The sequence below is a fragment of the Fusarium venenatum genome, assembly GCF_020744135.1.
Source record: "Fusarium venenatum strain MPI-CAGE-CH-0201 chromosome Unknown EDB82scaffold_3, whole genome shotgun sequence".
Taxonomy (NCBI): domain Eukaryota; kingdom Fungi; phylum Ascomycota; class Sordariomycetes; order Hypocreales; family Nectriaceae; genus Fusarium; species Fusarium venenatum.
In genome coordinates, this window is record NW_027072131.1 from 8,066,880 (window position 1) to 8,092,791 (window position 25,912).

At 48.6% G+C, this 25,912-nt stretch overlaps 8 protein-coding genes across 8 annotated transcripts; 6 read left to right on the forward strand and 2 right to left on the reverse strand.

Annotated features, from left to right (window-relative positions):
* The first annotated feature begins 460 nt into the window (after positions 1–460).
* Positions 461–2,735, forward strand: EDB82DRAFT_510795 (Aspartate/glutamate/uridylate kinase). Its single transcript, XM_025729245.2, has 6 exons — positions 461–583; positions 859–1,339; positions 1,405–1,641; positions 1,694–1,961; positions 2,013–2,084; positions 2,150–2,735. Exons 2-6 carry the CDS (start codon positions 941–943, stop codon positions 2,644–2,646), a joined length of 1,473 nt encoding a protein of 490 aa, XP_025583531.1. The 5' UTR covers positions 461–583; positions 859–940; the 3' UTR covers positions 2,647–2,735.
* An 871-nt stretch (positions 2,736–3,606) lies between these two features.
* On the forward strand, positions 3,607–4,376 carry EDB82DRAFT_283868 (uncharacterized protein). Its single transcript, XM_065607389.1, has one exon. It carries the CDS (start codon positions 3,819–3,821, stop codon positions 4,206–4,208), a length of 390 nt encoding a protein of 129 aa, XP_065464356.1. The 5' UTR covers positions 3,607–3,818; the 3' UTR covers positions 4,209–4,376.
* Positions 4,377–4,412: 36 nt separating this feature from the next.
* Positions 4,413–7,034, reverse strand: EDB82DRAFT_510800 (fungal-specific transcription factor domain-containing protein). The gene is made up of 3 exons (XM_065608866.1): positions 6,402–7,034; positions 5,876–6,349; positions 4,413–5,826 (listed from the first exon to the last, which is right to left on the reverse strand). Exons 1-3 carry the CDS (start codon positions 6,564–6,566, stop codon positions 4,591–4,593), a joined length of 1,875 nt encoding a protein of 624 aa, XP_065464357.1. The 5' UTR covers positions 6,567–7,034; the 3' UTR covers positions 4,413–4,590.
* A 1,627-nt stretch (positions 7,035–8,661) lies between these two features.
* Positions 8,662–10,082, reverse strand: EDB82DRAFT_479092 (IPP transferase-domain-containing protein; the record flags this gene model as incomplete). The annotated part of the gene is made up of 2 exons (XM_025729240.1): positions 8,662–9,963; positions 10,011–10,082. 2 exons carry the CDS (start codon positions 10,080–10,082, stop codon positions 8,662–8,664), a joined length of 1,374 nt encoding a protein of 457 aa, XP_025583527.1.
* A 333-nt stretch (positions 10,083–10,415) lies between these two features.
* On the forward strand, positions 10,416–12,643 carry EDB82DRAFT_283908 (SecY subunit domain-containing protein). Its single transcript, XM_025729239.2, has 3 exons — positions 10,416–10,657; positions 10,801–12,145; positions 12,194–12,643. Exons 1-3 carry the CDS (start codon positions 10,648–10,650, stop codon positions 12,267–12,269), a joined length of 1,431 nt encoding a protein of 476 aa, XP_025583526.1. The 5' UTR covers positions 10,416–10,647; the 3' UTR covers positions 12,270–12,643.
* A 2,655-nt stretch (positions 12,644–15,298) lies between these two features.
* EDB82DRAFT_432304 (uncharacterized protein) lies at positions 15,299–20,396 on the forward strand (the record flags this gene model as incomplete). Its single annotated transcript, XM_025729238.1, has 2 exons — positions 15,299–15,366; positions 15,431–20,396. The coding sequence occupies 2 exons, from the start codon at positions 15,299–15,301 to the stop codon at positions 20,394–20,396; spliced, it is 5,034 nt and encodes a 1,677-aa protein (XP_025583525.1).
* Positions 20,397–21,099: 703 nt separating this feature from the next.
* EDB82DRAFT_510815 (uncharacterized protein) lies at positions 21,100–22,769 on the forward strand. The gene has a single exon (XM_025729237.2). It carries the CDS (start codon positions 21,420–21,422, stop codon positions 22,620–22,622), a length of 1,203 nt encoding a protein of 400 aa, XP_025583524.1. The 5' UTR covers positions 21,100–21,419; the 3' UTR covers positions 22,623–22,769.
* An 82-nt stretch (positions 22,770–22,851) lies between these two features.
* Positions 22,852–24,295, forward strand: EDB82DRAFT_284023 (uncharacterized protein). Its single transcript, XM_025729236.2, has 3 exons — positions 22,852–23,251; positions 23,327–23,767; positions 23,821–24,295. The coding sequence occupies exons 1-3, from the start codon at positions 23,161–23,163 to the stop codon at positions 24,249–24,251; spliced, it is 963 nt and encodes a 320-aa protein (XP_025583523.1). The 5' UTR covers positions 22,852–23,160; the 3' UTR covers positions 24,252–24,295.
* Positions 24,296–25,912: the final 1,617 nt, after the last annotated feature.

The following is a 25,912-nucleotide window of genomic DNA, read 5'->3' on the forward strand; positions in this document are numbered from 1 at the left end:
GCGTTCGTCACACGCTGTCTAGTAGAGAGTGGGCAGCATTGTTGACAGGGTCTTTGGACCTTTGGACGTTCTAAGAAGAATATTGGGAAATTGGATCCGTCGTTAATCTCGACACCTAGTGATCCCGTCTAGGTGTCGTTTCATTTTTGAGATCTACATTCTTTCGCTTGAAGTACTGTTATGTTGTAACTGAGCGAAGACGCTCTGGATTGGTATCATGTTGCATGCGTGACTGCAAGCAAGCCTTGTGTTGCTACGCGCCAGTAACTGAGTGCTGTTGAACTACCTCTTGAGGCTCTTTCAGTTCAGTTGTGGTGCAAACGGTTAAACAGTGACTGGGCTGATCCTATAGGTTAAGCTGGTCGCCGATTGTACTCATCGTCATCACGGGTTTGATGTCAAACGAGCGACAAGTTGAGACTATTCACACTCTTCAAAAGGTGAGATACCTCACTCTGGCATTGAGAGTTTGTGTTCTCTAAATCACGGTCGCCACACTTGACTCAAAAAATTGTTTCGCTTGCTGTCGCAGCATTCTTAAGAAGAAACTTACAGACATGAAATGTTATGATGATTAAGCTAAGTAAGTGACTGCGACAATAAGCTTTCTGTAATCTCCTCCCGTTGCAAGCCCCACGGCCAGGGCAGTCTAACGATTGCAATCCCAAATGTGCCAGTTGCTGGCAGCTATTCAAGTCCAGCCCCAGATCATGCTCCATAGTAAAGGTCCGGCATCGGTCAGAGTCGGTATTATCTTATCTGATCTTTCAAGTACCTACATCGGAACTCAGCTGGGCTGGTAACCCCACTTAACTGCACGCAGTGCCGCTTCATGCAGTGGGCTAAATTTTCCCCAAGGTAACTCCAACGACTCATCATCGTAGAGGCATCCTTTTGCTCATCGTCATACACGTCGACCTCACTCAATTGGATCATAGCAATGCTCTCCACCACTGCCGCCCTCAGGGCCGGTGCCCGCCGAGCTGTCTCTCGATTGCCCGGCGCCGCGCCCAAGATCACGGCGGCCAGCCGGAGTCACGACCTCGCCCCCGCCCGCGCGTTTAGCCTGTCCTCGAAGGTCCTCTCCAAGCACCCAGATCGAACCCGCGAGATTATTGCCCAGACCATCAACAGCATTGGTAGTCGGCGCGAAGGCCAGCAGTACCTCAAGCTATTCTCGTCCGTTTCCTCACAGCAATTTGCTGTCGTCAAGGTGGGAGGCGCATTGCTTCAAGATAACCTCGATGAGATCTGCCAAAGTTTTGCTCTCCTGTTCGAGCTCGGCCTATACCCAGTGATTGTCCACGGCGCAGGACCCCAGCTTAACCAGCTGCTTCTAGTGAGTTCGGCTGAGCCTCTCAGGATGTAGAGCAGAGTTTTGGATAACATACTAAAAACCACTAGGACGCCGGCGTTGAACCACAGTTCGAGGAGGGTATCAGGGTTACCGATGCCAAGACATTGGGTATTGCCCGAAAGCTCTTCCTCGAGGAGAACCTCAAGCTAGTCAAACGCTTGGATGAGCTTGGCGTGGCCAGTCGATCCCTCCAAGGTGTTTTCCAAGCTGAGTTCCTTGATAAGGAAAAGTGGCAGTATGTTGGCAATGTCACCAAGGTCAACACCGAGGCTATTCAGCAATCCGTAAGTTTTGTTACACACGAATCTCTTGGGACTTAGGCTAACACTCTCTCAGATTGAGGCCGGGTACATACCTGTCCTCAACTCTATGGCTGAATCCGAGTCGGGAAATCTTCTTAATGTTAACGCTGATGTCGCTGCTGCTGAGCTGGCTCGTGCACTGAAACCACTAAAAATCATATATCTCAGTGAAAAGGGTGGTCTATTCAATGGCGAGGGGCAGAAGATCAGCCTCATCAACCTGGATCAGGAATACGACGATCTCATGAAGCAACCCTGGTGCAGATTTGGACTCGCACTCAAGATAAGGCAGTCGCGCGATTGTGGGTTCTAAAGTGTGTTTTGTTCGTGACGAATCGCTGACGGCCGTATAGTGTTACAGACACTCCCCCGCACGTCTAGCGTTGCCATCATTCACCCAGCCGATCTACAAAGGGAGCTATTCAGTAAGTGATGCCCTATCATTGACCATTAATCTGTCTGAAGTGGGATCGTATTAACAAATCCTTAGCCGACTCAGGCGCTGGCACGTTGATTCGCAGGGGCACCTCTATTAGAAGGGCCACCTCTATCTCCGATTTTGAGGATCTTGAGAAGTTGAAAGAGACTCTATTCCGTCACGATGATCCCAATTCCAAGATGTCCGTCCACCAGTATCTCGAATTCCTCAAGGAGAACCCCTTCACTGCATACTACGATGATAGTATGCAATGTCTCGCAATAGTGGTATCCCCTGGCCCTCACTCCTCTGTGGCCAATCTCTCCAAGCTGGCTATTGGTCAGGCTGGGTGGTTGACCAACATTCCTGAGGATATCTTCACTGCCATCAAGAAAGATTACGATAACCTTACATGGACTATCAGTGAAGATGATGAAAACCTGAGTTGGTTCTTCGAGAAGGCGGATGGTACTTATAACCACAACGGTAGAGTTTTGTTCTACCGTGGCGTTGACGGTCCCAACTCTGAAGCCCTTGTTCCTATCTTCAAGGAATTCATCTCTCAATGACGTGCCGATTCAGAAAGAAAGGTAGGATAGCTTGAGATAGAGATATAGTTGGTAGATGTACCTAATTTGAAGACGATACTTACTGGGCAAGGCTGATCAAAGCCTGAGCATCCTGCTGCAAATAGGTGTTCGCTGGTGAATAGTAATGTAGGGCCTGGTGGATAACAGGAGCTACTCTTTATTTTCATACCCCAGTATCTATACTCAAGGCTGCCTTCTGTTATCCACGAGGCCCTGGCAGAGTTGGTTGTTTCCGTCGTATAGGCTTAGCTTCTGTGCTGCAGTTGTATTCGCCTGTTCACCAGCTGCAAGCCGACTGCACAAACACTCCCCAAAACCACCACCATAACTCCCTCTTCACACTCTCTCTAATTCTTCCTCCTCAATCAAAACAATCACAGCTACATCCACAACATCTACGTTGAGCTTTGACAGAAAAAAAAGAAGATGTCTTCCCTTACTACACTTATCAGCTCTTCCGTTGCTGTCGCCTCAGCCAGCGCAACCTCTACTTCCACCTCTCAACACGGCTCACACTCTGACAAAATCGCCATGATTTGCATAACTCTTGGCGTCGTCTTTGCGTTCATCGCACTTATCCTTCCATGCATCTGTTTCCAGGGACTCGCACACTGGCAGCAAAAGAGAGAGGAGAAAAAGGAGGCTAGGGAACGGGAGAAGGCGAATGCGGCGGTTGGAAGGGTGGTTGATGATCAGAGAAGGCTGAATATTTGGGACGAGGTTTGAGAGGATGACTGCGCTGGTTTATTCACACCTGTATTGATAAACGCTGCCTGTGGGGTTCCGTTTGTTGATCCGTAGTACTCGAATGAATGCTTGCGTTTGTTGTGTTTTCCCCTCAAATTCAACTCCTCATCTTCAAACTACCCCGTATTGAGTGCTTCATTGTGTTCGTTTGCTCATTATTCACCACCACAATTGTGTTAACGATGTATCGAGTTCATCGCAGCGTTTGCCATCATGAGAAGGATATATAACCAGAAAATCGTTCTCTTCAGTCTTTTCCTCAACCACAACGAATCCTCATCTTGAGACACCGAACCAGTCCTCGAAGAGATCTCCCAGAACGACCCAGAACACTACACACTTGGTACATACTCCTCATCACCACCCCTGGTCATCACTAACACACTACAGCATTAACCGCCAACATGTCCGACTCCAAGGTCTTGCCCCGCATGACCACTGGCGACATGAACATCATGATCGTATGCTTCAGCGCTATGATCTTTGTCGTCTTCCTGGCTGGCGTGGTCTATTGTACCTGGAAGCCTAGCCGTAACGGCGATCCCGCTCCTGTCGACGCCGCCCCTGTCGCCAACCCTCATGGCAACCTCGCTCACGACAACCTTGCCCGTCCTTTCGATGGTAGCACTGCGACCCATCACGTTAGGATCTGGTCTGACGCCCCTCGTCGCGACAGCAACGCTGGGTGTCGTATCCCTATTTTCCAGCGACGTCGAGAGACCAGCCTTGAGCGGAACACTATTCCCCTCCAGTCTGTCCCTGGTCGTGACCACCCTCGCAACGACGCCGACTAGATGTTAGTCTAGAAGCCATCAAATTCCTGGCTGGATTGTGGCCGATACTGTAATCGGGAGTAATGAGAAACGATGGAACATGAAGAACAATGAGGGCGGAGGAATGACAGACATCCAACAATGAAGGGTGTCAAAGTGGTGAATGCACTCACCTGAATCAACTCAGTCTCAATAAAAGCACTTGCAAAAAATCGCACCAGATCACTCTCATCAGTGAATGCATATTTAAATAAAAAATTTATTGGTACACTGCAAAACAAACCCCTTGGTAGTCCAATCCGTAAATCAACCAGCGCCGTTCTATTGTGTCCAAAAATACATGCTACTCCTTGGAGATTCGTCCTTACCATGCTCCCGCCAATTTTCGCCTTGATTGTCGACTCTAACCCAAGTTACCCATAGGAAAATTGCCATATAATTGCATCGGTAGTTGAGTTTGCTGCTGTGGTGGTGGTGGTGGTGGTGGTGGTTGGGTCATGCTCCCCCATATATCCCAATTAAGAGTCGAGACGTCCAAGTAATTGCCAAGGAAAGGATCGAGGTCTGTCATCTGAGTAGTATTCGCAGGGGCATGTGTTACGGGCTGCTGCGGCGAAGATTCAGTAGTTCGGACGTCGCTCGCTATAACGTCTCGTATGCGATAGATAAAGTTTGGTGTTTCTAGGATCTGGCCGTCTTCTCTGTGTGCTTGTTCACGGTTGTGCCAAGCCTTCAATACTGCTTGAGCTTGTACATAGTTGGTTTTTTGGGTCATATCCAGGAGTTCAGGGTGATAATGGTAGATCTTCTCGACCATGTTCCAAGCACGGGCGGCAAGGGAGCCTCTCGGTCGTTGGCAAAGCTGCTTCGTCATGACGGTAAAGATGTCGACCTGGAAATGGAACTTCATGAACCAAAGGAATCCCGTCTCGTCCATGATACCATACGCATCGGTACTGTGTTCGTTGTTCATCAAGACGATCTTGAAGAGGTTGTCCTTTTTGTCGCGAATCTCCCCAGTTTGCCACTCGGGCTGTTCTCTCATAGGCACCAATATCTCCCTCATCTTGCTGCAAATCATTGGGCGAACACTGAGGGCAGCAATGTGTACGTTTCCAGCAGTTGGGTCGATATAGCGAGCCTCCACGTCCAATAGATTTTGCTCCAGAGTGTCTACCAGATCTCTGTACTCTTGGATGCTCGGAACATTCGAAGGGTCTTGACCTTCGAAATCACCTATGACGGCGGCTTCCAAACCGGGATGGCCGTGGAGAGATTCGGCATTCACTAAAAACTTTGCAATCTGATAGCCGATCAGACAAAATGCCATTTCTGTCGGGCCTTCGCGAGGTTGGATAGGCTCGACTGATCCAGGGAATAAATCGGCATCGTTTACGTTTTGCGGCATCTTGGTATCCCAGCTGCTTGGGAGAAGCGAATGACTCAATCCAGAGACCAGAGCATTCTTTGCGTCTTGAAGAATGATTTGCCACCACATGCGCCGGCGCATTTCCGTCTCGAAAGCGTTGAGTCCTAAATAGTCACCGTCACGATGGTAGCCCATCTTTTGAGCAATTCTTACAACCATGCCGCTCAGAATCCACGCAGCATGGCGGTCGTAGCGGTTTTGAAGAGACAGCTATCCACCAGTCAGCCAACATTGCGTATAGTACATCAACAAACCTTACCAAATACAGCAGCAGCGCCTGCAGCGCCACCATATCGTAGTTTTTCAAAAAGTTGAACTTTGTCAGTGCCAGCTTGGTCCCAATAGTATACTTTCGTAAAGCTTGGTCGCGGGTAGTCCCCAGCATCTGAAGACATTCGGTTTCGGTTAGAGATACTGTCGCCATGGTGAAGATGGCAAACATTAGGGCCTGGTAGTTGAGTGGAATCTTGTTCACATCGGTAGCCATCTCCAAAGCAAATGGCTGGACGGACGGGACATGGATGATCTTGGTCAGAGGATTGACGCGGTCAACGAATAACTGCCAGAGTCTAAAGATGTGAACTGGATCAGGTTGGTGATCCTCGATAGATCGGTTCGAAGCGTCTGATGGAATTAAAAGATCGATATTGTAATCCGGACTCAAGTCCTCAGAGCCCATAACGCTGGCTTCTTCCGGATCATCGGTATCAACAATCTCCCTCATGGCTTGAAGCTTGATTCATTGTTAGTTTCGTCAGTAGTCAGTAGCAGTCAGTCAGTCTCACCTCATCATGAATATTGGCCCAAAGATAACTGTCCATGAAACGTACACCACCCTCTTCTCTAACCATCTTTCCTGTCGGCTTCCATTTTGTTTGACCATCAATGTTGGTTGGCGTGGCAGGATAAGCATCGTGCACGGAACCATTGGTAGCAGGTGAATGTGTCATGGTAGCTGGTGATGGTACGGAACCATCGGCGTACTGTTTCAACAATTGCTCACATCTCGCCAGACGTTCTTGAAGATCCTGATTTGGTCTCCGGCGCTTCCTAGCAGGAGCCGGAGTACTGGGAGTGCATATGACATTGGCCTTGGCTAGTTAGTCGCGAATCCTATGTACTGACGAAGGATTCAAAGCGCCATAATACAAGCAAGGTATATGACGATATGGGTCAACGCACCTTGACGCAATTCGAACAGGGCGTGTTTCGATCGCATTTGATCTTTCGGTGTTGACACAAGACACAGGCCAAGACTCGGGGCGTCTTGTGGCTGTGAGCCATCGAGCCCGGACCGGACGCACTATGATTTGACATATCCGAAGAAAGAAAATTCTCACATAACAAGCAGCTCAGCTCAGTTCAGCTCGATTCCAGATGCCGAGATTTGGAGGTGAGTGAGTGTCGAGTAAATTATCCTATGACGCCAATGTGAGCTCCACTCAACGTTAGAGTGAAAAGTTACAGGCGCAATAACGGAAGCGGAAACTGGGGTCTTTTTGAAGCCCGCTCCTACCACGCTGGGGTCAGGTGAGGGGGAGGGGCACAAATATTGGGCAAATACAGCTCAAAGATAAGATTGAACAATACCGAAAATGAAACAAAAATGAAAGGAAAATGTAAATAGAATGGAGTACGTAAGGAAGTAGGCTATAAAACTGACAAAAGTGATAAGCAACGGCTGACTACACCGTAAGATCCCGAGTGTACCGGTACAACCAAGAGCCGACTGGGACTCTTTTTAGGGGCAGGGCCAAAGCCAGGAGGGAACCCAGGGGCTTTCTTTATGCTTCTTCACTGCAGTCAGTAGGTAGCAGTGGACGTCGTCAACTGAGCCGCGCTGCATAAAATGTCATGGGAATAGGAATAATTAATACACCCGCATATCGGAACCCGCGAATCCCGTATCAGCGGTGGTTCAGGGATATAAGAAGGATCAAGTTCCTACTGTTGATCATGAAGTGAGTGAATTGACTAGGGCTTTGTTAGGCAGATTTATTGTTGCCTTGATTCCTAGTTCCAACACCACCATTACATATATACCAGGCCTCAATGCATCAGGTTCAATGAAACAGATGGAATTATCTTGTTCAAAGTTTCACATGGATTAAAAATCAACTGGAGACACAGTACGAATGGACCAATTACGCGGGCTCGGTCCCGAGAGCGAACCGCCTATTTGAATAGCGGCGGACTTTGGCATCCAAGTCCGCCGCAACGGGCCAACGGTGATGACTCAAGATTACTTATAGAAATTATCAGATCCATCATGCGTGAACGATACCCGAGACGCTAATAGCAGCCTTGTCTAAACGAATACGCACACCAACGATAGTTGTTGATCTTCATCATGAAACTCAGTTCAGTCGGTTAAGGATAGCAGTTGACACTAAACTTTGGCATTTTTCGTAAAAGCTCGGAAGCTTCGGGAGGTTAAGCCGCTTAAACTACACACGTGTGACTTATGCAAGCCAAGTTTGCGCCAGATAATAAACGTTTGGTTCCAACTTTCAAGCTTGAATACTTCTCCGCAAGCTATTTATGACTTCATCGGGGATCCTGGAACTTTCCCTCGTCTAGCTGAGAAAATCGCCGAAGTCTAGACACCCCTGCATACCGAACACATAACATCATCAATATCCCGTAGGTGCTCTCGATAAAAGACCGGGATATGAGTCAACCCCGAAGAACAGATATGACCGACTCTGCCGACGACACATAGGTCTATCTATTTCTACTACGTGGCCTAGTTCTGCAGTAGTTGCTTTAATTGAAATGCCGAAGACCAATAGTCGGGACTCGGATCAACGGCCCATCTGCTGTCACTGTCACGCCTCAAATGGTCATGAGCACACTCGACATTATTGACAAAGCATTGCTCCACATAGTAAGGTACCGTACAATGAACTAGGAATTAAATTGATGGCCAAGTCCTTGGGTATCTCCATTCCCGAGGTGGATCAGACGGACCGTTATAGTTTAAAGTCCGTTTGTTTGACGCATTGGAAGTTAGTCAACAGTCCATTCGATACTTGAAGTATTTCATCATTCCGAGAACATGGACCCCAGCTCTGGACCAGAGTCTGCCTCATCCTCTTGAGTCTTCTCTGTCTTTTCCTTTTTCTGTTCCACTGGCACAAGAGCCGTCCTCGCCTTCCTGCGAACAACACGCCTATGAGTTGAACTTTTTAGATGTTGCTTCCAGGCCTCCTCTGTCAACAATGTCGTATGACAAATTTCGCAAACTCGTTTGCATGGTGTCGCTTTAGGAGGAGGGTTGCCAACTTGTGTAAGAACCTCTTGAGCAAGCGCAGATATCTCTGTCGGCCGTGGACGTTCCTCTCCTTGAAGGAACTGCTGCGCCAGTTGCACCGCAGGTTCAACCACATTTTTACCATACGCAGAAACATCGGTGCTGTCAAGGAGATATAGATTTCCCATGGCTTCTGGGCCAACCTCGTGTATCCGTGGGATCTGCTTGAGTCTGATCCAACGAGTTTGGTAGCTGGCGTACTGTCTTGTTGCCGCCTTCATCTTATCGAGTCCGGCACTCTTTAACTTCTCGAGCTCGGCAGCTCCTCGCCCTTCGTCGATGGCAGACAAGTACGGTTCAAATTGCTTGTAGCCGATTGACTGCCATATGCCCTTTGTCATGTCGAGCTTTTGACCCTCTGCTTCTTTCTTGTGCTTGAAGTCGTAAAGCTCTCGTACTTCATCCATAAGTCCACCCGTTTGCATCTTGTCCACTCGCTTATCTAGACGCTCCGTCAACACCTCTCGCTCAGAGTAGACCCAGAACAACAGGTTCTCCCAAGGTTCCTTGTTGGCGTCTTTCTGTGCAGCTTCTTTGCGAGCTTGTTGTTCGGCATAGTACTCAGATGCTCGCTTGCCGCTTCTTAGGTAAATCTCTAAAGAACGCTGGATTTTTCGACGATCCTTGGGGTGCCACCTTTCGGCCATGACGGGGTCAACCTTTCGGAGCTCATGAAGCATAACTTCGGCTGATTCTTGCAGGATGGGAAAAGACTTGGTGGTGTCCAGCTCTAGGTCGTCCAGAATAACCTCTTTGAAGAGAATCGGATCGACATAATACTGCGATCCGCCTACGAGAATAGGCAGGCGGCCTCGTTCGCGAATCTCTCTTATTGTGCGAGTAGCTTCTCGCTTAAAGTCGTCAACATCCCATGGTTGCTCATCCAGGGATATGTGACCAAGAAGATGGTGAGGAATACCACGTTGCTCCTCAGCTGTAATTTTGTTAGTGATGATTGGTAGGCCGTTGTATAATTGCATAGCATCGGCGTTGATGATTTCGCCATTCAATCTGGTTGCAAGTTCGACTGCCAACTATCTAATGTCAGAGAGTCCTATATATAGAGTACCCTGAGACTTACATCTGACTTGCCCGTGCCCGTAGATCCTAGCACAACCACAAGAGGTGAAGCTGGAGGTTTTCTTGCAGACATTGTAGTGACATTTCGCCTGAGTAGAGGACCCAGGCGGCGAAGCATCTAAGGTGAGAGTGCCATGAATAGCAAGGCCAATATCTGCCTCTATCCAAATGACAGTAATCACGGTTGAGTCAACGATCTCAAAATGTCTTCCAGAACAGGCAAAACCAAAGTCAATTTGGCGGAAGAACTTAGAGTGGGGCACAAAAAGTTAAGCTACTTGTAATTGGTCTCAGTAGCTGAAACCCCTCGTGCCCCTTTGTTCAATTTAGCAGGAGCAGCTAAAGAGCAATCCACTATTTAGAGGCTCCCTCCACTGGAAGCTCAGGGAAGCTCTCGCTGTTTCGCCCCTGGCTGGGGAAAGGTCACGTGTCACTCCACTCTCCAATATTGGACACATCTACATTTTGGGTCATTGAAGCCAGATCGCCTACCTCCGCCCCAGCTCTCCTTTAATTCTCCCATCGACCCTTCAAATCGCTTGGGCTCTTTAAGCTCAGCATCTTCCTTTTTCTTTCTTTCTCCAGCATTGGATGATAAGTCCAATTCTTGTTCATTCCCTTTAGTGTCGTCGCCCACCATGAGTTCCCGTAAGTCACACAATTCCCGTTCGTTTGTCTCGCGAAGCTCTACAGCTCAAGGTTTGAGCTCGCGCGACCTCAACAATACGCGCGCATTGGCAATGCAATTGGTGCCGAATCATCAAGCTCAAGCTAACCATGACCTTCCTCAGTCCGATTCCTCGACCTGGTCAAACCGTTCGTGCCGTTCCTCCCTGAGGTTCAGCAGCCGGAGACCAAGATTCCTTTCAACCAGAAGCTTATGTGGACGGCCCTCACCCTCCTCATCTTCCTGGTCATGAGCCAGATGCCTCTCTACGGTATCGTCTCTTCCGACAACTCGGATCCTCTATACTGGCTACGAATGGTTATCGCGAGTAACCGTGGTACTCTGATGGAGTTGGGTATCACCCCCATCATCTCCTCTGGCATGGTTTTCCAGCTTCTTGCTGGCACCCACATGATCGACGTCAACCTTGACCTCAAGTCCGACCGAGAGCTTTACCAGACCGCCCAGAAGCTTCTGGCTTTCATCCTCTCCGCCGGTACCGCTACTGTCTACGTCTTCTCCGGTCTCTACGGACCTCCTTCCGACCTTGGTGCCGGTATTGTCTTCCTTCTGATCCTCCAGCTGGTTGTTGCTGGTATGATTGTTATCCTCCTCGACGAGTTGCTCCAGAAGGGCTACGGTCTTGGCAGCGGTATCTCTCTGTTCATTGCCACCAACATCTGCGAGTCCATCATGTGGAAGGCTTTCTCTCCCACCACTATCAACACTGGCCGTGGTCCCGAGTTTGAGGGTGCTGTCATTGCCCTCTTCCACCTTCTCTTCACCTGGCCCAACAAGCAGCGAGCTCTCCAGGAGGCCTTCTACCGCCAGAACCTCCCCAACATCATGAACCTCCTGGCCACCATTGCCGTCTTCGCCGCTGTCATCTACCTCCAGGGTTTCCGTGTCGAGATCCCCGTCAAGTCTTCTCGCCAGCGTGGTGCTCGTGGTTCTTACCCCGTTCGCCTGTTCTACACCTCCAACATGCCCATCATGCTGCAGTCCGCTCTCTCCTCCAACGTTTTCCTTATCAGCCAGATGCTCTACTCTCGCTTCTCTGAGAACCTCCTCGTCCGTCTTTTCGGTGTCTGGGAGGCCAAGGATGGTTCTTCTCAGCTCCACGCTGCTTCCGGTCTCGTCTACTACATGTCTCCTCCCCAGAGCATGAAGGACGCTCTCCTCGACCCTATCCACATGAGCGCCTACATTATCTACATGCTCGGTGCTTGTGCTCTTTTCTCCAAGACTTGGATCGAGGTTTCCGGCTCCAGCCCTCGTGATGTTGCCAAGCAGCTCAAGGATCAGGGTCTCGTTATGGCCGGTCACCGTGATCAGTCCATGTACAAGGAGCTCAAGCGCATCATTCCTACTGCCGCCGCTTTCGGTGGTGCTTGCATTGGTGCCCTCTCCGTCACCAGCGACCTTCTCGGTGCTCTTGGCTCCGGTACCGGTACTCTCCTTGCTGTCACGTAAGTTAAACCACTCCAAATTTAAGAATCCACACTAACACGATGCAGAATTATCTACGGCTACTTTGAAATCGCCGCCAAGGAGGGTGATATGTCTGGTATGAAGGGCATGATCATGGGTTAAAAGCCATCGAAACGAACGAGTGCCACGATTTGATTCAGCCTCAACGTTGGGGCCCGTTGAAGACGGGTGTATTATGTATCAACAGATAAGAGGATGAGAAAGATAAAATAGTTACCATGTTTTCTGTTTCCTTGCTACAAGCCGGAGGAGTCGGGAAGTGATGTCAATTGGTTGGAAAGGGTATTGGGGCAGTGATTTATGTCTGCCGTGTCAACATTACAAAAATAGCTCAAGAGCTGTCATGATGGGTTAGTTGAGGAACGTCATGTCTCAAGGCTATATGGAAGGCCTGAGCATGAACTATGTAACTCGAGTATGATCATGAATGACATATTTAATGCCACGCTTTCCTATTGTTTAAAGTTCTTGTATAGATGAAGTGCAGGGTAGGGTCGTGAATATGCCTGCCACAGGATACAAAGATAAGTTCAAGTTGCAAATTATTAAAGCTTGCTTGGTTGTCTTTGTTCCCTGACATGTAACGGAAAAGTTGACATGTTAGGGTGCTAAGACAAATAGCCCGAATTCTGATCTAAGTAGCATAAACTGACCTCAATTCCGTCTCTTGTACTCTGATGCGTGGAGGATGTGTTACTGGTCTTGACTTGTTGTCTCACAATCAAAGCACTGCAAGTCTCACCGGTCCTGCAGTCATGAGGCCCTCGCATTATAACACAAAGGTCCAACAGGAATACACCCAGTATACCGCTAATAATCAAGCTTCAATTGGTTAAAGACGTTGAGTGTAACCACATATACGGCAGGGAAACGTGGGGGAGCTTCACAAGGGACCTGGAGTAGCAGTGGGTTGGTGTGATAGGCGAGTGAGAATCTGGAAGCTGTGATCCGGCGGTGAGGGTTCGTGAGATTTGTTCAGGAAGACCAATCGGATAAAGAGACGAAGTGATTGTTTTGATCCGTTGCATATGTTGAGGCTGAGAATGAACTACGGTCAAATAGTGCGATTAACCTATTGAGCGGCGGCGATGGAGTACTACGCAGGTGGTTCGATATACAATGCTTGTCGATTATACAGAGTATGTAGAGTCGAGCCATTGTAGCTTTCGAGATAGAGGTAGGCGATTGGATAGGCCGTACTTCTGCATATCATCTACAACAGTTTGTGACCCCCCAACCTTTAGTTTAGACTTAGGCTGTATAGTGGCTGGGATGTTTCCTCTTCTGCTGCAAGCTTCCGAAGACATGATCCCTGCTTGAAGAATACAATAGCCCAAGACTTCAGCTTGTGTGGATAGCATCCTTGTAGGGTAGCTTCGGTGTTGACATCTAACCTCCTTGACCGCATTGCGTCTGAGCGGTAGAGAAAGTCGGGTGATTGCTCTTTGCTGAGGTTTAGAAAAATAAATAAACCGACTGGATGCCTTGAGTTTTTGTTTGAGTTGAGGAAGATCACGATCACATATCGTCGCCCTGTCTACCAGACTTGAGGCGCGTGCTGTGAAATTAGACAAGTTTATACTGGCATTTGATTCATAAACAACAGAGCTAAGAATTGCTGTCCATAATTAGCTGCTAACAAAGCTTGCAATTTTTCTTGAGTCAGGCCGTCCAAGCCAAGACGACACGGTCAGATATTCGAGCCAAGCTGCCATAACGTCATGGCTGGCATTTGTAATATGGATGTTGTAATGAGTTACATGTCATAATGCCCATTTCTCTAAGCTGGATCAGGTATTTTTGAGTCATGGCACTAAATGGTCGAGGCCTGAGTATAATGGAGCTTTTTGAGACAATGGCTTAACGTTCATACATGAGCTTGTGACCAGTGACTCGGTAGGTGGCAAGGGTCGATATCAATCAGTAGGATTTGGTTTTGATTGAAGCTTCAGTAGCTAATTCACGGTGGTAAAATGATATGGAATCTCGACGAACTGACACCTGCTTGAAGCGGAGTAGTCAAGGTACATGGTCCCCGCAACCCCGTCATAGAACTGGGGTATCACTCTGGTATCGTTCATAGAGGTGTCTGTTACAGTACGTGTTTGTTATGATTAAGTCTTTTGACGCATGGATAGAGAGTAAAGTATTATGAGAGAATGTATACACAAGTGAGGCTGGCATGTATGGTACGCATTGCCGAGACTTGGACCCAATTGCTTAGGAATAGGAAATTGAACAAGACAATGTTCAAAGAATGACCCAGACAACCCAAGCTAGTACTAAGGTACTGTAGAATGCAGGTTCAGTTGCATCGCATCCATCGCTCGCATCGTCTACCTTGCCTGGACCTGCTCCACTAAAGCTTCACGAACTTGCACCTCCCTGACTTGACCGACACACCTTTGCGACCTCCACTTTCTCCATCCAACCAACCTGGTCTTGTTATCTCTAGGCTTGTGTTGTTTGGGACTGGCTTTGCGTCGGCTTCTTTTCTTCAACGGCTTCTCTCTCTCTCTCTCTTTCCCTCTCTTTTCAACTCTTCCCTCCTTCGTCCGTCCTACATGTAGAGTAGGTACAGTCAAAGACTTTTTGTTTTGGACTGTATTCTTCATCTATTCGCCTCCATTGGCATCAGTACAAACATCTTTTTTCCTTATTTTCCCTTTTTTTCTTGACGTATACTTCTAGTTGTTTACGGTCTCTACAAGACGTCATTCGCCGGACCAAGCTCAGAGTATACATTCAAACTCTGTTGGCTCGTTTTTCTAGATCAACAGGCGAATCACGACATCAGCATCTTCTGCGATTGTCGGAATATTACTTGCGACGCCTTGAGGAAAAGCAATTGCGATTCTACAACCACTGGGCTGTTAGTCACATTTGACCAGGATACTTGCGACAAGGAACCTACCTTACTCTTCGACGAGACCTCCGACGCCGCAGCCACCGCTACCGGTCCGACGCGTGCAACCCACCTTGGGATTGATCATCTGCCCCGAATTCATACCGTCTGGTTCTCTTCTATTCATTGTCACACCATCGCCGCGAATTTCTTTGCTTTCCGCCTCCGTGGCCGTCTCTCACCCCCAGTGAGTTCGACACTTCATTGCCAGCAATAATCCGAAACCATGGGGTTTGCGCGGTGTGAGGGGCCTGTATGGGGGATTGATGATTTCAGTGTCTGTTTCCGACAAGAGTTTGTGCTCCCTTGTTTCTCCAACATTGCAATTGACTGGCTGACAATTCTTGTGTTACTCTAGTTATCTGCAGATCCTCTTTCCTCTAATCGCCCTTTTTCTTTCCGTTGCGCTTATTGCCTGGACCACCATAGCTCGTGCTCTAAGCTCCTGGTCCAAATCAAAAGCTAGGTATCAACAGCTTGCAACCGAGGACCGTCGACATAGCCATACCGATCTCCCTCCCGAACAGATTAATGATTCCGATGACGATGACGCACTCGAGATTAACGGGGGTCGTTTGGCCCTTGTCAAGACCACAACTCGAGGTTCTATCGTTCAATCCGACACCCCGCCTGGACAAGTGATTTCGCAGGTCGTCGAAGAACTCGCCATTGCCGGCCTTGTTGCCGTCAATGTTATACAGCTCTCCTCTGGCAGCAAAGGACGACACAGCCATGCTGCAGCGATTACTGGACTTGTTATTTGGGTCTACGTTTTTGTCCTCTCAACCTTGCGCCTCATTCTGGGTGCCATGAAGTGGCGAGGCCCGCATCTCTGGAACCACACGGCTTTCCTCTACAGCTTCAACTGGGTCATCTCCATCTTCCTCCTCCGCTCTGCTTTCCTCCAAGATGATATCAGCCAAGTCGATCAAATTACAACCTTTGTCGAGTTTGGCCTCATTACGCTCCTCTTCGGAATGGCAATGACCACTAGAAAGGGCAACAAAACGGTTCTATTGGAATGGGAGGACGGTATTGAACCTTCGCGGGAGCCTTTGGCCAGTCTGTTTTCTCTCGCTGTGTTTGGCTGGGTTGATGCGATCGTCTGGAAAGGCTGGAAGGCTCCTATGGAAATGGAGCATGTCTGGAATCTGCTTCCCAAGGACAAGGCCGCTGCTGTTATTGCCGATTACCGTCAAATGAAGCGAACGGGATCTCTTGCCATGCACCTTCTTAAGTACTTCAAGAGGGATCTCCTTATTCAGTGCGCACTCGCCGTCCTTGCCGGTCTCTTTACCTTTGCGCCAACCCTTCTTCTCAAGGTGATTCTCGAATTTGTCGAAAACTATGGTACCGTGTCGGAAAATGATAGGCCGATTAACGTTCTCTGGCTTTACGTCATTGGCCTCCCCGTAGTCGACCTCATACGTTCATACGCTGATAACCAAGCCCTTTGGATTGGTCGCAAGATTTGTATCCGAGTCCGAGCTCTCATCATTGGCGACATATATGCCAAAGCCCTTCGTCGCAAGGCCGCTTCTGGAAAGGACAAGGTGTTGCTCGACGAAGACAAGCCTAAATCCACAAAAGGTGACGAAGCTCAGGATGGTTTCATGGGCAAGATCAAGCGAGCGTTGGGCATGAAGGACGATAAGAAAGCTACACCCAACGATGCCGAATCCGCCAATGACAGCATCAAGGACGACAAGAAGGACGATTCCAACGACGAGCAGGCCAACCTGGGAACCATTATCAACCTCATGTCCATTGACAGTTTCAAGATCTCCGAGGTCACAGCTTACCTCCACTTCTTGTGTGCCTCTGCACCTACTCAGCTGATTGTTGCCGTTGTTTTGCTCTGGCAGGTCATGGGTCTCAGTGCTATCCCTGGTATTGTCGTCATGATTTTCCTTTTGCCCGTCAACTACGGTCTTGCTCGTGGTTTCACAATTACGTCCAAGAGAATCCTTGCAGCCACCGACAAGCGTACTAATGTTACCAACGAGGTCTTGCAAAACATTCGCATCATCAAGTACTTTGCTTGGGAGCAGCGCTTTGGCCGCATCATTGATGAGAAGCGTCAAGCTGAGCTCAAGGCGCTGCGTTCGCGATTCATGGTTTGGGCACTGGCTGTTGCTATTTGGAACTCTGTGCCCGTTCTCATTACGTTCTTCTCGTTCCTTGTTTACACCTTTGTCGAGAAGAAGCCCCTGAAGCCGTCTATCGCCTTTACTGCTATTTCTCTCTTCATGCTTCTTCGTGTTCCTCTGGATCAATTTGGTGACATGTTCGCCCACGTTCAGGAAACCAAGGTTTCCATTGACCGTGTCGAGGAGTTCCTCATGGAAGAAGAGACTGACAAGTACATTCAGCTCGGCTTGGACAATGTGGACGAGGATGGCGTCAGACGAATTGGTTTTAAGAACGCCACCCTAACATGGGGTAGCAAAGAGATTGTTTCTGAGGACAACACTCGTGCATTCCGACTCATGGATGTGGACATTGACTTCAAGATTGGCAAGCTTAACATTATCGCAGGACCTACCGGCTCAGGAAAGACATCAATGCTGATGGGTCTCCTTGGCGAAATGACCTTGCTAGAGGGAGGCGTCTACTGCCCTGGTGGTCGCAGCCGAGAGGAAGTTCATCCTGACCCCGAGACCGGTCTGGCCAACACGATCGCATACGTGGCACAGTCTGCTTGGTTGGTCAACGCTAACGTTCGCGAAAACATTCTATTCTCTATGCCTTTTGAAGAACAACGATACCGCGATGTTATTGTGGCTTGTGCTTTGGAGCGCGATCTTCAAATTCTCGACAACGGCGACGAAACTCTGGTCGGAGAAAAGGGCATCACACTCTCTGGTGGACAAAAGCAACGTATCTCACTGGCTCGTGCTCTCTACTCCAACTCTGCTCATCTCCTGCTCGACGATTGTCTGAGCGCTGTCGACTCTCACACTGCGCAATGGATCTTTAGCAACTGCATCCGAGGACCGCTCATGAAGAACCGTACTTGCATTCTTGTGACACACAACACGACACTTTGTGTTCCCTCCTCTGACTACGTCGTGCTGCTCGAGAATGGCCGAGTTGAAATCCAGGGCCCCTCCGCAGAGGTAATTGCTTCTGGTAAGCTTGGTGAGGAGATCCAAAAGACTCACCCCGGCTCAGCCAACCCCTCGAGAATTCCTTCTCGTGTTCCCTCCAGCGTCGGTGACGATGAGACTACGGTAAACGGCCAGGGTGATGCCCTCGACGGTGTGGACAGCTCCAAGGATACCAAGAGCAAACCGAAGAAGGATGCCATGGAAGAGACCAAGGCCACCGGTTCAGTCAAGTGGCCAGTTCTCAAGATTTATCTTCGGGCTATGGGACCATGGTGGTTCTGGGTCGTTGCTCTGTTTGTCTTTGTTGCTCAGCAAATCTCTGGATTGGCTACCAACCTTTGGGTCAGAGAGTGGGCGAACCAATACGTGGAACAGGGTGGTCCTATGGGAATGGAGGTCAAGTCAAACGCTTACTCTACCTCGCAATTTTCCAAGGTCAGCTTTGCCAACGCAGTTCGACTGGGTTCTGCAGACGGCACCCCTGAACAACTCAATGGAGCAATCTTCATGCAAGCCGGACACGAGAACGTCAATGCTATGTACTACCTGACTGTTCTCGCTGCCATCGGAATTGCTGGTGCTCTTGCAGCATTGTTCAGAGACCTTTGGGTATTCTTGGGTTCGCTGACGGCATCGGAGCATCTCCACAACCGACTGATAGCATCTGTAACGCGGGCTAAGTTCAAGTTCTTTGATGTCACCCCGCTCGGTCAATTGATGAACCGCTTCAGCAAGGATCTCGAGGCTGTTGATCAAGAGATTGCACCCGTTGCCATTGGTGTGATCAGTTGTGGCATTTCTCTTTTGATGACAGTTGGCCTCATCACATACATCACGCCCAAGTTCCTCTATGCCGCCGCCGGTATTTCTGTGTTGTTCTACCTCATCGCTGCCTTTTACCTTCGTGCCTCGCGCGACCTCAAGCGACTCGAGGCAGTTCAGCGCAGTCCCCTGTTCCAGCAATTCGGCGAGACCCTGAGCGGCATGACAACTATCCGAGCTTATGGTGACGAGCGACGATTCATTCGAGACAATCTGGAGAAGGTTAACGTTCAGAGTCGACCCTTTATCTACCTGTGGGCCTGCAATAGATGGCTGGCCTTCCGGGCTGATCTTGTTGGAGACTTGGTTGCCTTTTTCGCTGGCATGTTCCTCATCCTTAACCTCGGTAAGACCGATGCTGGTGCAGCTGGTATTTCCCTGAGCTATGCTTTGAGTTTCACCGAGAGTGTCTTGTGGCTTGTGCGACTTTATGCCATCAACGAACAGAACATGAACTCCATGGAGCGTATCAAGGAGTATCTAGATGTTGAGCAGGAGGCCGATGCCATTATGGAGGACAGCCGACCTCCTGTCGACTGGCCGCAAAAGGGATCCGTCGAGTTTGTGGATTACACAACTAGCTACCGCAAGGAACTTAGCCCAGTCTTGCAGAACATCACTCTCAAGATTGAACCTCAAGAAAAGGTTGGTATTGTTGGAAGAACTGGCGCAGGCAAGAGTTCACTGGCTCTCGCTATTTTCCGAGCACTGGAGGCAGACGAAGGCAAGATTCTCATCGACGGACTTGATATTGGTAGCATTGGTCTTCAAGATTTGCGAGAGAACATCACCATCGTGCCTCAAGATCCTACATTATTCCACGGATCGATCCGAAGCAACCTGGATCCTTTTGATCAATACACAGATGATGAAATCTTTGCAGGTCTTCGAAGGGTACAGCTTATTGGACCTGACGAGCCTGCAACATCACCACCTACACCTACAGTTCCTGATTCGCCCACTGCCAAGACCAACAAGAACATCTTCCTGAACCTTGAATCACCTGTGGCTGCCTCAGGTACCAACTTGTCGCAAGGACAACGCCAGCTTTTGTGTCTGGCTCGAGCCATGCTGAAGGCGCCTACAGTGTTGGTCATGGACGAAGCAACAGCATCCATCGACTACGCTACCGACTCGAAGATCCAAGAGACGATCCGAGAGCTCACAGGTACAGTGATCACGATCGCTCACCGACTGGCTACCATTGTGGATTACGACAAGGTGCTGGTTCTCGACAAGGGTCAGGTGGTGGAATATGCTCACCCATGGGAGCTCATCAACAACAAAGAGGGTACATTCCGTAGCATGTGTGACATGAGCGGAGAGTTAGATGTGCTTCTCAAGGCGGCCAAGAAGAAGTGGGATTCTGGACGTCTAGTTGACGATTCATAGGAGAAAGAAAAGCTGTCACTACGGATGGAAGAGGAGGATTGACAAGTACAAAGTATTTCTTTGTATAATGGATAGGCGACATTTATATGTAAGCCTGACTTTGAATACAAAAGTATAGAAGGCATTTGCCTATTAATTAAGTTTTGACTATTATTTGTTGTGTCTAAAAGTGATGTTGTCAACGTTGCCTCCTCACCTTGGATACCTAGGTCATGATGTTGGATCGCTAGTGAGCAGCAGAAAAGTTGCACTCCTAGGTCTTAGGGTATTAAAAATAAGTAGTCTAAGGAGCATAAACTGACCTACTAATTTCATCTCTTATGCTTCCAGTGGCCAATTTTTCTGATACCCTGAGGACAGGTCATGATGTTGAATCATTAGTCACGTCTTCTGACAAAGTCACTTTAAGGCCGGTGTGGGTCTAGAATGCGGGTTAGAGAGCTTCTCCGCAATTTGGCGTTGAATTGGTAAAGTAAGGCCAACTATTTAGATTATTCGGTAGATGTAAACAGAATACGTGTTGATCATTCGTGTCTTTTAGAGCAAGCAGTTCCTTGTTTAGCCCTTGTAGAATTCGATACAGGGAGCCCCCTTGACACTACGCTCAGGCAACAAAACAAGACAAGACAGCGGGCTGAAGCGCTATAAATAAGGGTACGTATTCTCGTCTCGTCACCCACGAGACGACATGATCGACTTGGCAACGTATATATCTTTTAACTATTTGTATACAAAAACAAACTCCTCTTCCCTTGTCGTGATTTCCTTATTCACCCCTCATTTTCCCCTCAAAAAGTTAAAATCGCTACAGCCAATACAAGGCCACGTCAGTCATTGACATCTCTAGTTCTTTCTGTAGTGTTACCGCTGGGCTGTGGCGATTTTGGTTGGGCACGTGCACTCTCATTAATCCGTATCCAATTACTTGGGGTTGGACTACGACGACTCTCCTCCCGACTTTTCCTCGACATCCGCCAAAGGGCGTAAAACCCTTTCTTCTGTTTGCTGTAAATAATCTACAGCATGAATCCTCGGGTTGCCGTTTCCCAGACGCCTCCGCATCTGGATTCGGAGAGTGTAGCATCGTCAGCTCAAACATCGACTTCACACATGCCGCTTCATCACTATCCAGAAGACCAGCGTCAACATCAACATCAGCCTTATACAGATCGCTCAGAGGATGATGATCCGCCTCCTAGCTACACCGTAGTCGATAATGAAGGTCCTCACGCCAACCCATTTGACCTTTTGCCTATGAGCACTTCATCCCTTGGACTCCATCCCTTCAAGGGCACGTCAAATGACAAGACGGTTTACTATCTCGACAAGCGTCTTGATACGGACCCCGAGTTTCTGGAGCAGCACGTCAATGAACTCGCCAAGGAGCCGCCCAGACCGTATGTTCGCGTTCAGGGCGTTGACCGCAAGTCTGGCGAGAGCAAGAATGGAATCGACTTTGACATTCATATTGAACTCACCCCGCTTCTTTACCAAGAGATGGCTACGCGTCGCTCGTGGAGACGTATACGCGCCGTCAACAACTTTGACAAGGTACGTCGCGGAACGGCCAAAATGACCCGGGCACCTGGATTCGGAGGTAGAGGACCACCTGAGGAGGGCACACCAGGAGTATCGCAGTGGTGTTATCGGTATTGCTCCAATAAAGCCGGTCTAAAAGCGTTTGTGCTGGAGCGACGCATCACGGGGTGGGATTTTGCACTCGTGGGGTCAAGATTAGAAAATCTGGTTCGAGATACGGGATATCGTGGAGAGATTAACATTACGTTTCCTACGACAAATGCCCGTGTGGAGATTTACAACAATTGCCGTACCAACCGATGGCGTCTTACCCGATGGATAGTCCTGTTTTTCTACTTTACTCTCCTGTGGCTACTTTCCTGGCCATGGGTATCTCTTCGAACACGATGGTACGAAACAGTCTACGTGGAATGGTCCATGAGTCGTCCTGACAGACAGGGCACACTGCGTTATGCATGTATGAGTGAGGATCAGTGGTGTCGACTCTGGCGACGACCGATACAGCAGGCCATCAAAGCGAGACGTCGAGGACGATTAAGTCAGGATGATATCGACGATGCGTACGTTGCTCCTGGAGCTGAGGACTCTGCGAGGGGAATGAGAGCTGGTTTTGGGATTTTGCAGAGGACGTTTGGATGGGGAGGAGATGGGGAGAACAGTGGGCGACATTCGCCGTGCAATAGGTAGATGGACGGTGTTTGGGGATTCACCCCTTTTCTTCTTGGTGCATGCATGGAAGCGGGCGTATGAAGAAAATGCATTGTTTGTTTATGTATTATGATTTATGAAGATTCCCAGCTCATAGTCTTACAAATTATCATGTTATTTGGCGAATCAATTATGAAGTGCGATTGAATCAACGTGTTAAGTTACCAGCAGATACTCTGCAATAGAACCATTACATTTCAACTTCAACCACAATCTAAAATTTACTATAGTAAGATTTATTATAGTGAGATCCAGTGAATAAATACTCTACAGAGTTCGATCATGGGTACGATAATTGCTTGACGTTTATTCGGGACGCGTGCTCCAGGGTAACTTGCCCCTTATCTTATCTTTCTCTTCCCCCACCAACGGGCCGCTCACTCATCATCTACACATCCCTTACCAATCTCAATCATCAAGCTCATCCAACTTAAAAGGGTCTTTTCAACACGGACGCAACACAACATTTAAACACCTGACCATATTGCTTGAGAGAAGCACAGTCACATCTGTCATCATGGCTGAAGAAGAGATGAGTTCCAGCTCAAGAAGAATCTTGGCTGTGTCCCTTGAGAACGAAACGGCCGTCTTGTCAAAACTGGTAAAAGGTAAGTATACAGATGGATAATTATTATTCATTCTGCCTCAAGTCAAGCTTGGCATGGTCGACTAACACAGAATAGACCTCACGGGAAAAGCCCCAGAATCACCAGACCCTGCTCTTGGTCTCGCAGGCACAACACATCCACTCTCACTCAAAACACCATACTACTCTACAACAGTCCCCATCTGGCTCGACCTCATCGGATCACCTTCCGACTGGTCAGAATCCTTCCTCACAGAAGAAGCGGCCGAAGTTCTCGCCGTTCTTGGAGGTGTCATGGTTGTATTCACTGCAGGACCTGTTTCAGCTTCAAAGGACCACCCCGCAAAGGATCTGGTAGAGCATGTCGGAAAGGTCCTGAAGAAGGGACTCGGAGGATGGGAGTGGGACGGAGTCGGGTTGGCGATTGGCATCGGAGGTGATGGGCATGATGAGGAATGGGATGAGATCTGTGCCGAGGCGGGATTGGAGTTTGTATCCGTCGGAGGAAAAGGCGATACTGGCCGTAACGAGTTTGGAGGTATGCTCCGCGATATATTACTTTCAGGGGTAAATCACTGACGAAATATGCAGAGAAAACAGGAGTTGCGCGTGTAAAAGAAGCGCTCGAAGCAAATGACTGGTCACAGCTCGAGGCGCCCCTATCAGGTTCTGAATTTGGCGATTTCGAGACCAGTTCTGCGAAAGGCGACAAAGAAGAAGAGCTTGATCCTCAAAAGATGGGTTTTGGATTCGACAAGACGGATTTCGAAGGTCTGAGACGGGCAATATGGGAGGCAAGCCAGGATGTTGAAGAGCCTAAAGATGCAGATACAACGGACAAGGGCGCATCTGAAGCACCTGCTGCCGGAGGTCTAGAAGACCTTGATGAGGAAGAGATTGCCAAGATTGAAAAGATGATGAGAAAATTACAAGCGGTGAGGGAAGCGGGGGAGGGTATGGGAGAGGAACAAAGGAAAAGAATGGCTGCTAGGGCTGTTGAGGAAGTCATGAGAGATCTGTAACTGAAGATGAGTTATCTGGACGAAAGTTACATAAACATTGGTGGATAAACGATGATTTTCGTTTTGCTTCAGCATACAGTTGATGCCTTCAAAGGTTCGTGCTAACAGCTTCCTGTGCTTCAACTAGCACTCCTATCCCCATAAAGATGAACATATAGACAGGCACATCGATCTGTCGTGTCCATCTGATGCGACACATATCGCCATCACTATAGCACGGCTCGCTTACCATGGTGTTACACCATAAAGTCACATTATATAACTCTACAATCGTGATTCCAAGATCCTGGGTCCAACGTAGCACACATTTCAATAGTTGATCGTCTGACGAGACTCTTGCCATTGGTATGCAATAAACCAGGGAGCTGAGACAATTTATCGAATAGCCTAAGCGCAAGTGAACCCAACATGAGGGATTTCTTACAATTTTCGCATTCGCAGTATTGTCGTCTGGCTATATAACAACGGGTTATAGGTAAGGAAAATTGATAAAAGGTTTCGGATTTCGAACATAGGCGGGCGGGGTCCCAACTGTATAAGCATAACAAGTCCGGTAACCTGAATCGAGTTCCAATATGATACGCTTCTGTTGTAGGTTTGTGCTTCAAAAGTCACTGGCTTTGGTGACACTTGTTCTGAGAATGTAGTCAAAGCGTGCGTGCGTGCTCTTGCACAGACACATTCCGCATATCTTTATTTAGACATTGTGCGACGCATAGCCATAGCGGCATTAGCTAGCCCGCTGACTAAATGGGTCTGTTTGACAAGTTGCAGAGATCCAGTGTGAATTGTGTAGTCCCTCGATAGTTGTTAAAAGAATATGGATTGACCGTGGCTGATTCCGCCAGCGAGGGTTCGATTTCCTCCAATGCCTTTCATTTCGCTGTTGTGACGGATTTTATTGTACCTATTTGCGGATGCAGGCCAGTTACCTGTTTGCTTCATAGAAAGAAAGAAAGAAAAGACTAAACTTTCTCGTACCAGTTATTCACGTTTGGTGTCGGCGGGTCTTATGCTTTCTGACCTCAAAGATCTGGCCAGCCACAAAACTCGACAGAGCGGTGAATTGCTAGTGTCGTTTCTAATGCAAGGGAGAACCCCAAGATTGTTCTATAAGTCGAGGCGTCTACATGTGTCGTAGTGTGTTTGTTGGTTTTGAAGTTATTCTCCCATCTCAAAACGACTGTTTGACTCGACTTGATGGAGTTGGCGATCAATTATATGGGGACGACGCCAATTGAGACCGGAAAGAAGCAACCCCGGGCACCTAAGAGTCTTGGTCGGTTTAGTTAACCACAACAAGAAGCAATTGAGTCGTCTAGTTTGTCCACTTGCCTATAGTTGGTAGACGTCAAAAGTCTCAGACACCCCATTTGGGACGTGGCTAGCTTAGCTTGCCCGTCACACAACCCTTGTTTGGCGTAGGTAGCCAAGCAGGGGAGCGACTCACGTTTCAGCGCGTTTGGTCAGGAACGTGCTCAGCGCCTCACCTCACTTCAGCTTGTGCTATGGACGTTTTACGGTGCGGCTAAAGGCATAAACCCACATCGAGTCAGCGTGAGAAGCGTCGCTTGGTTCTAGGGATGTCAAAATCCGAGGGAGTATCTCCTGAATAGTGCATACCAATTCTGCAACAGTTGGTAAGGAAGTAAATAATCGGG